The sequence below is a fragment of the Aethalodelphis obliquidens genome, unplaced genomic scaffold (genome assembly GCF_003676395.1).
Source record: "Aethalodelphis obliquidens isolate GAN/ISIS:26980383/991018 unplaced genomic scaffold, ASM367639v1 scaffold39, whole genome shotgun sequence".
Classification (NCBI taxonomy): Eukaryota; Metazoa; Chordata; class Mammalia; order Artiodactyla; family Delphinidae; genus Aethalodelphis; species Aethalodelphis obliquidens.
In genome coordinates, this window is record NW_020837983.1 from 444,578 (window position 1) to 454,913 (window position 10,336).

At 39.1% G+C, this 10,336-nt stretch overlaps 1 protein-coding gene across 1 annotated transcript; it reads left to right on the forward strand.

The window, feature by feature from the left end:
• Nucleotides 1–8,218: 8,218 nt before the first annotated feature.
• On the forward strand, nt 8,219–9,414 carry LOC113633251 (lysine-rich coiled-coil protein 1-like). The gene is given in 1 exon segment (XM_027131349.1): nt 8,219–9,414. A coding segment is annotated over 1 exon segment (849 nt). The 5' UTR covers nt 8,219–8,565.
• Nucleotides 9,415–10,336: the final 922 nt, after the last annotated feature.

A 10,336-nucleotide genomic window follows, 5' to 3' on the forward strand; every position in this document is an offset into this window, starting at 1 on the left:
TCTCATTTGACAGAGAAATGAAAACCTTTACAGACAAGCAAAAGGTAGGAGAATTCAGCACCACCAAACCAGCTTAACAACAAATACTAAAGGAACTTCTCTAGGGATGAAACACAAGAGAAGGAAAAGACATACAATAACAAACCCAAAACAATTAAGAAAATGGTAATAGGAACATACATATCGATAACTATCTTAAATGTAAATGGATTAAATGCTCCAACCAAAATACAAAGACTGGATGAATGGATATAAAAACAAGACCTGTATATATGTTGTCTACAAGAGACCCACTTCAGACCTAGGGACACATACAGACTGAAAGTGAGTGACCAGGAAAAGATATTCCATGCAAATGGAAATCAAAAGAAAGCTAGAGGAGCAATTCTCATATCAGACAAAACAGACTTTAAAATAAGGACTATTAGAAGAGACAAAGAAGGACACTACCTAATGATCAAGTGATCGATCCAAGAAGAAGATATAACAATTGTAAATATATATGCAACCAACATAAGAGTACCTCAATTCATAAGTCAAATGTTAACAGCCATAAAAGGGGAAATCGACAGTAACAGAATCATAGTAGGGGACTTTAACACCCCACTTTCACCAATGGACAAATCATCCAAAATGAAAATAACTAAGGAAACACAAGCTTTAAATGATACACTAAACAAGATGCACTTAATTGATATTTATAGGACATTCCATCCAAAAACGACAGAATACACTTTCTTCTCAAGTGCTCATGGAACATTCTCCAGGATAGATCATAACTTGGGTCACAAATCCAGCCTTGGTAAATTTAAGAAAATTAAAATTGTATCAAGTATCTTTTCTGACCACAACACTATGAGACTAGACACCAAATACAGGAAAAGGTCTGTAAAAAATACAAACACATGGAGGCTAAAAAATACACTACCTAAAAACCAAGAGATAACTGAAGAATTCAAAGGGGAAATTAAAAAAATACCTAGAAACAAATGACAATGAAAACAGGACAACCCTAAACCTAAGGGATGCAGCAAAAGCAGTTTTAAGAGGGAAGTTTATAGCAATACAGTCTTACCTCAAGAACAAAAAAATCTCAAATAAACAACCTAAACTTACACCTCAAGCAATTAGGGAAATAAGAACAAAAAACCTCAAAGTTAGCAGAAGGAAAGAAATCATAAAGATCAGATCAGAAATAAATGAAAAAGAAATGAAGGAAATGATACCAAAGATCAATAAAATTAAAAGCTGGCTCTTTGACAAGATAAAAAATATGATAAACCATTAGCAAGACTCATCAAGAAAGAAAAGGGAGAAGACTCAAATCAATAGAATTAGAAATGAAAAAGAAGTAACTGACACTGCAGAAATACAAAGGATCATGAGAGATTACTGCAAGCACAACCTGGAAGAATTAGACAAATTCTTAGAAAAGCACAACCTTCCGAGACTGAATCAGGAAGAAATAGAAAATATAAATAGACCAATCACAAGCAATGAAATTGAAACTGAGAGTAAAAAATTTCCAACAAACAAAATCCCAGAACCAGATGGCTTAACAGGCAAATGCAAAATGTAGCAAAGGGAGGAACTCTATCAAACTCATTCTATGAGACCACCATCACCCAGATACCAAAACCAGACAAAGATATCACAAAGAAAGAAAACTACAGGGTGGTATCACTGATGATCATAGATGCAAAAATCCTCAACAAAATACTAGCAAACAGAATGCAACAGCACATTAAAGGGATCATACACCATAATCAAGTGGGGTTTATCCCACTAATGCAAGGATTCTCCCATATAATCAAATCAGTCAATGTGATAATCCATATTAACCAACCATAGGAGAAAAACCATATGATCATCTCAATAGATGCAGAAAAAGCTTTGGACAAAATTCAACACCCATTTATTATAAAAACCCTCCAGAAAGTAGGCATAGAGGGAACTTTCCTCAACATATTAAAGGCCACGTATGACAAATCCACAACCAACATCGTCCTCATTGGTGAAAAACTGAAACCATTTCCTCTAAGATGAGGAAAAAGACAAGGTTGTCCACTCTCACCACTATTATTCAAAATAGTTTTGGAAGTTTTAGCCACAACAATCAGAGAAGAAAAAGAAATAAATGGAATCCAAATCAGAAAAGAAGAAGTAAAGCTGTCACTGTTTGCAGATGACATGTTATTATACATATAAGGCCCTATAGATGCTACCAGAAAACTACTAGAGCTAATCAATGAATTTGGTAAAGTACTAGGATACAAAGTTAATGCCCAGAAATCCCTTGCATTCTTATACACTAATGATGAAAAATCTGAAAAGGAAATTAAGGAAACAATCCCATTTACCATTGCAACAAAAAGAATAAAGTACCTGGGAATAAACCCACCTAACGAGACAAAAGACTTGTATGCAGAAATGCATAAGACACTGATGAAAGAAATTAAAGGTGATACAAACAGATGGAGAGATATAACATGTTCTTGGAATGGAAGAATCAACATTGTGAGAATGACTATACTACCTAAAGCAATCTACAGATTCAATGCAATCCCTATCAAACTACCAATGGCATTTTTCACAGAACTAGAACAAAAAAGTTTCACAATTTGTATGGAAACACAAAAGACCCCGAACAGCAAAAGCAATCTTGAGAAAGAAAAATGGAGCTCATGGAATCAGGCTCCCAGACTTCAGGCTATACTACAAGTCTACAGTAATCAAGACAGTATGGAACTGGCACAAAAACAGAAATATAGATCACTGGAACAGGATAGAAAGCCCAGAGGTAAACCCATGCACATATGGTCTCCTTATTTTTGATAAAGGAGGCAAGCATATACAATGGGAAAAGACAGCCTCTTCAATAAGTGGTGCTGGGAAAACTGGACAGCTACATGTAAAAGATGAAATTAGAATACTCCCTAACACCATGCACAAAAGAAAATTTAATATGGGTTAAAGACCAAAATGTAAGGCCAGACACTATAAAACTCTTAGAGGAAAACATAGGCAGAACAGTGTATGATATAAATCACAGTAAAATGCTTTTTGACCCACCTCCTAGAGAAATGGAAATAAAAACAAAAATAAACAAATTGGACCAAATGAAACTTAAAAGCTTTTGCACAGCAAAGTAAACCATAAACAAGACAATAAGACAACCCTCAGAATGGGAGAAAATATTTGCAAATGAAGCAACTGTCAAAGGATTAATCTCCAACATGTACAAGCAGCTCATGCAGCTCAATATCAAAAAAACAAACATGCAATCCAATAATGGGCAGGAGACCTAAACAGACATTTTTCAAAAGAAGATATACAGATTGCCAATAGACACATGAACGGATGCTCAACATCACTAATCATTAGAGAAATGCAAATCAAAACTCTAATGAGGTATCACATCACACCAGTCAGAATGGCCATCATCAAAAAATCTACAAACAATAAATGCTGGAGAGGGTGTGGAGAAAAGGGAACCCTATTGCACTGTTGGTGGGAACGTAAATTGATACAGCCACTGTGGAGAACAGTATGGAGGTTCCTTAAAAAACTAAAGAAGTAATACCATACGAATCAGCAATCCCACTACTGGGCATATACCCTGAGAAACCATAACTCAAAAACGGTCACGTTCCACAATGTTCATTGCAGATCTGTTTACAGTAGCCAGGACATGGAAGCAACCTAAGTGTCCACCGACAAATGAATGGATAAAGAAGATGTAGCACATATATACAATGGAATATTACTCAGCCATAAAAAGAAATGAAATTGAGTTATTTGTAGTGAGGTGGATGGACCTAGAGACTGTTATACAGAGTGAAGTAAGTCAGAAAGAGAAAAATAAATACCGTATGCTAACACATATATATAGAATCTAAAAAAAAGAAAAGAAAATGGTTCCGAAGAACCTAGGGGCAGGACAAGAATAAAGTCACAGATGTACAGAATGGACTTAAGGACATGGGAAGGGGGAAGGGTAAGCTGGGACGAAGGGAGAGAGTGTCATGTATATATATACACTACCAAATGTAAAAGAGATAGCTACTGGAAGCAGCCACATAGCACAGGGAGATCAGCTTGGTGCTTTGTGACCACGTAGAGTGGTGGGATAGGGAGGGTGGGAGGGAGATGCAAGAGGGAGGAGATATGGAGATATGTGTATTGTATAGCTGATTCAGTTTGTTATAAAGCAGAAACTAACACACTATTGTAAAGCAATTATACTCCAATAAAGATGTTAAAAAATGTTTACAATTGTTATGTTTTCTTCTTGGATTGATCCCTTAATCATTAGGTAGTGTCCTTCTTTATCTCTTGTAAGAGTCTATTTTAAAACCTAGTTTCTCTGAAATTAGTATTGCTACTCCAGCTTTCTTTTGATTTCCATTTGCATGGAATATCTTTTTCCATCCCCTCATTTTCAGTCTGTATGTGTCCCTAGGTCTGAAGTGGGTCTCTTGTAGACAGATATATATGGGTCTATTTTTTGTTTCCATTTACCCAATTTATGTCTTTTGGTTGTAGCATTTAATCCATTTACATTTAAGGTAATTATCAATATATATGTTCCTATTACCATTTTCTTTATTGTTTTGGGTTCGTTTTTTTAGGTCTCTTCCTTCTCTTGTGTTTCCTTACTGTAGAATTTCCTTTAGCATTTGTTGTAAAGCTGGTTTTGTGGTTCTGAATTCTCTTAGTCTTTGCTTGTCTGTAATGCTCTTGATTTCTCTGTCAAATCCAAATGAGATCCTTGCTGGTTAGAATAATCTTGGTTGTACGTTTTTCCCTTTCATCACTTTAAATATATCCTGTCACTCCCTTCTGGCCTGCAGTTTTTCTGCTAAAAAGCAGCTGATAACCTTATGGGCATTCCCTTGTGTATTATTTGTTGCTTTTTTCTTGCTTCTTTTAATGTTTTTTTCTTGATTTTAATTATTGTTAGTTTGATTAATATGTGTCTTGGTGTGTTTCTCCTTGGTTTTATCCTGTATGGGACTCTGTATTTCCTGGACTTGGGCAGCTATTTCCTTTCCCACGTTAGGGAAGTTTATGACTATAATCTCTTCAAATATTTCCTCAGACCCTTTCTCTTTCTCTTCTTCTTTTGGGACCCCTATAATTCGAACGTTGGTGCCTTTAATGTTGTCCCAGAGGTCTCTGAGACTGTCCTCATTTATTTTCCATCTTTTCTCTTTTCTTTTTTTTTTTTTTTTGCGGTACGTGGGCCTCTCACTGTTGTGGCCTCTCCCGTTGTGGAGCACAGGCTCCAGATGTGCAGGCTCAGTGGCCATGGCTCACGGGCCTAGCCGCTCCGCGACATGTGAGATCTTCCCGGACCAGGGCACGAACCCACATCCCCTGCATCGGCAGGCGGACTCTCAACCACTGCGCCACCAGGGAAGCCCCCATCTTTTTTCTTTATTCTGCTCCTCGGCAGTTATGTCCACTATTCTGTCTTCCAGCTCACTTATTGTTCTTCTCTCTCAGTTATTCTGCTATTGATTCCTTCTAGAGTATTTTTCATTTCAGTTATTGTGTTGTGCATCACTGTTTGCTCTTTAGTTCTTCTAGGTCTTTATTATACATTTCTTGTATTTTCTTGATCTGTTGCTCCATTCTATTTCCAAGTTTTTGGATCATGTTTACTATCATTCCTCTGAATTCTTTTTCAGATAGGTTGCCTATTTCCTCTTCATTTATTTGGTCTTGTATGTTTTTTCTTGTCCTTCCTAATATTTTTTTTTGTCATTTCATTTTTTTTGTTGGGTGTGGCTGTGTTCCTGTCCTGCTGGTTGTTTGCCCTAAGGCATCCAGCCCTGGAGTTTGCAAGCAGTTGGGTTGAGCCAGGTCTTGGTGTCGAGATGAGGACTTCTGGGAGACCTCATACCAATTAATATTCCCTGGGATCTGAAGTTCTCTGTTAGTCCAGCACTTGGGCTTGGTACTCCCACCACAGGTGCTTAGGCCTGACCACTGCCCTGAGAACCAAGACCCTGCAGGCTGAGCGGATAGTCAAAAGAAAAAAAAAAAAGAGAAGAAAAGAAAAAAATCAACAAACAGAAAAGAGCATAACAATAACAAAGAATAAAAACTAAAAAAAATTAGAAAAATAATTAAACAACAACAAAACAGAACAGCAAAAAAAATAAACAACATAAACAAATTTTTAAATTAAGTAAAAAAGTAAGAATAAAAATAAAAGATAAAAGTACTAAAAATAATTTTAAAAATAAATGAAAAATAAAATAATAAAAAATTCCCTGGTGCCTCCTCTATCAGTGTTCTTGCTCCGATGGTGCAAGAACACCCTACTCCCACCTCCCCAGTAGGCCTCCAAGACCTCTAGGGAGGTCTCTGGACCCGCTGTGTCAGCCCCACTTCTGCGTGTGTTCCTCTCACCAGCGTCTGTTACTGGAGCTGGCCCAGAGGACAAGTGCTGGGGCGCAGGCCTCCATCGGTGCACTCACAGGGGCCAGCACAGTCAGAGGAGGCCTTGGAGGGGGGCAGTACTCAACCCACCTGGACCCGTGTGGCCAGAGGTGGCCCTGTCAGGGATGGTACTCAGGCTTCCAGGACCCACGCAGCCAGAGGAGGCTTTGGTGGGGGTGGGGCTTAGGCCTGGGACCCATGCAGACAGAAGAGGCGTTGGTCGTGGGAGGGCTCAGGCCTGGGACCCATGAAACTAGAAGAGGCCTGGTTGGGGGAGGAGGCTCAGGCCCGGGACTCATCTAGCTGGAGGAGGCCTTGGGATCTGGGCGTTAAGGCCTGGGATCCCAACAGGATTGCCAGGGCCCAAGTGGGCAGGGGAGACACTGCATCCCCCTCCAATCCCCACTTATCTCCCCATCTTGAGTGGGCCCTTCTGAGCATGGGAACCTCTCCCCTCCTCCAGCCTCCCTCAGGGGTGCTGGTCCCAACCCACCTCCATTTTTCCTTGCCCCTCCCCTTCCCTCCCACATCCTACCTGGTTGAGCAAGGATTCCTCCCATCAACTTAGGTGTCTGAGGTCCCCCACCAGCATCTAGCAGGAGCCCTAGCTGTGAGGAGACTTGAACTCTGTGTCCTCTTACTCTGCCATCTTGATTCTGCCAATGTGTATATTTAAGGTACAATTTAAAATGTAATCTCTGCTATAATACATGTTTACATTATTAGACATAGTTAAATGATATTTCAATAAAATGAAAAATAGTTATATTTTTAGCAGTTGACACACAAAAAATCTGGTTTTCTTTACTCTTTTATTGCTTTCCTGGAACCAAAGGCACTTGAATTTGAGACACTTGGATCAGTGTTTTATCTTAGCAAATGAAAAGAAGAAATCTGGCTTTGCCCTCTAAATGCCTTTCAAATAATGACTGAAAGTTGATGATGACTGACTTCTCTCAGTGAGCACAGCCTGTACTATATTTAGCATGACAATGACCTTTGGTTAAGCAGTAGACTGCTTGCTTCTTCATTTACCTTTCTTCAAAATTGTTAAAATTGTTGGTGCTCCTTTGAAAATGCTGTACATTTTAAATAATTTGAAGCAAATATTGAATCAAAGATAAATCAGTTATATAATATGTACTCAGCTAAAGTAAGCATATTCTAATCTTGTGAATAAGAAAAACTCACATATAAATAATAATGTCCTTAATAATATTATGACAGTATCTCCTTTATTTGTCAACGTTCTTTGTACTTAGTGGTCATGATTATTGATAGTGATTGTGATTTTCTTGATTAGAATATAAACTCCACAAGGACAACACTTTAAAAATGTTAACTGGGCTTCCCTGGTGGCGCAGTGGTTGAGAGTCTGCCTGCCGATGCAGGGGACACGGGTTCGTGCCCCAGTCCGGGAAGATCCCACATGTCGTGGAGCAGCTGGGCCCGTGAGCCATGGCCGCCAAGCCTGCGCGTCCGGAGCCTGTGCTCCGCAACGGGAGAGGCCACAACAGTGAGAGGCCCACATACCGCAAAAAAAAAAAAAAAAAAATGTTAACTGGAGTAGTGCACCTCACCGCCATGGCGGCGGTGCTGTCCAGTCATCCCCTGGTAGTGGTAGCAACTTTCCCTCAGGAAGTCCGGTCTCCGCCTCCTGCTCCCACCCCACTTGCTCGGTGGCTGAGGCAGCGGTGGCGGCAACGGTTGTCCCTGCCTCTCCGCCTCCACCACCTTGGCCTACCCACCGACTGGCGACGTTGGCAGGGCGGGGGACTGTAGTTGTAGACGGCTGCCCCTGCCTCAGAGAAGATACCACGTTGAATGAGCAAAGACTGAACTTTATACAGATACCTTTTGTAAAAGGCTTATAAGGAATAGTGACATAATTTGAATCGCAGTGGATTTCACATTATGAGGTGAATGGGAGTGGAGTATTGGACAAAAAAATAGATTTTTTAATCTCTGCATCATGGTTTTTAGCTCTTCAGTTGTTGCACAGTCTCACTATTTGGGGAAAGTTCATGCTAAAAAACTGAAGCAATTAATGGGTGAATATGATCAAATTTCTCCATCAAGTTCTCAACCTGATAAGGAGAATCCCTTGTCAACCTAATGAAGCATTCAAAGAAGACATCTGACTCTTTTCAGGATGAACTTGAAGATTATATCAAAGTGCAGAAAACCAGAGGCTTAGAGCCAAATACTTGTTTCAGAAAGATGAGAGAGGATTATTTGGAAACCTGTGGATACAAAGAAGAGGTTGATTCTAGACCCAGGTGTAGAATGTTTAATCAAAGACTCCCTTATGAACCCGTCCAGACCTACCAAAGACCATGCAATATTTCACAAGCAGTGGAGAAGCGGTTACCTCAGTGGCTACCAGCTTATGACAGCAGGCTGAGACTAGACTCCCTGAGCAACTGTCAATTCACCAGGGACTGTTTCTCAGGAAAACCAGTAGCCCTGAACTTTAGTCAACAAGAGTATAACTGTAGCTCATACAGTGTAGAATCTGGAGTTTACAGGCATCTCTCCTTAGAAAACAGTACCAGTGCCCATCAAACTAGTTATAAACAGATACATCAGAAGAGAAAAAGACACCCAGAGGAAGGCTGGGATAAACCAGAAGAGGAGCGGCCCAAGCATAAGATGAAGAAAGCTTATGAGGAAATAGACTTAGACAAACACAAGAGCATCCAAAGAAACAAAACAGAGGTGGAAACAGTCAGAGTCAGTACAGAAAAGCTTAAGAACTGAAAGGACAAAAAAAGCCAAGATGTAGCCTCTAAGAAAGAGGAATGTAAGCGTAGAAAAGAGAAAAAGGAACAAGGGAAAGAAAGGACAAGAAGAGGAGATGCTTTGGGAACAAGGGAAAGAAAGGACAAGAAGAGGAGATGCTTTGGGACCAGTCTATCCTTGGATTTTGAAGCGCTTGCATTGGTTCTCCTGAGGTTAAATTGAAAAAATAGTTGAGGAGCTTGGTTTTACGATGTCCATGTTCATATCGCTCTTTTCATGTGAACAGGTACAAAGGCTAAGTGAACAGAAAACATTTAGTGTACTTTCTCTCCAACATGGAAATTACTTTTCCTCTCTTCTAAAATCATTACTACATTTTTCTTATACATAATGTAACCTCCCTTAATGAGGGTGGCTCTGCTTTTATTCATCAAATTGCTATGATGGTGGAAGTATTTTTCCCTCGGGAGGTCATTTATTTTAAATTGGAGAATTAATAGCTTTACAGAATCTATTTCTTGATTGGGTTTTAGTTTGGGATGGGTGTTTTTATATTCATTAGTTTTCTCTGTGAAGCAGTTTAGATTGATTTTCTTTTCCTTCGTTAGATCTAACTTGCAGTATATTTTCTAGATTGGAAAGTGGAAAATGACATACATTATAATAGGCTTAAGTTACATACAGTTTTAAACGTTTCAAGAAGTCTTGATACAAAATCAGTTTATATTCTGGAAATGTTTATAATATAATAAAGTTCTAATTTCTCCAAAAATATGTTAACTGTTATATCCTAAATATTCAGTAGAGTGCTTGGCACATAGTAGATAATAAATGTCTGTTGAAGTATTATTTAAGGATAACTGAAAAAAAAACCCCTATATTTGAATAATATGTATTAGCCAGATTAGGCTAAATTGCATTGTCAGTAATAAACAACATCCAAATATCTGTGGTTTAACATACAAAAGTTTATTTCTTGCTCCTGAAACATATTATTGTGGTTGACAGTGGGCTCTGCATCTGGATTGATGTAGGCTCTGCAGTCTTGTAGCAGCAACATTTGGATTAGAGCTCTCCACTCAGACATCATGGCAGGGGAAGAGAGAGAGACTTGAGAATCATGCACAGGCTTTTCTCCACTCAT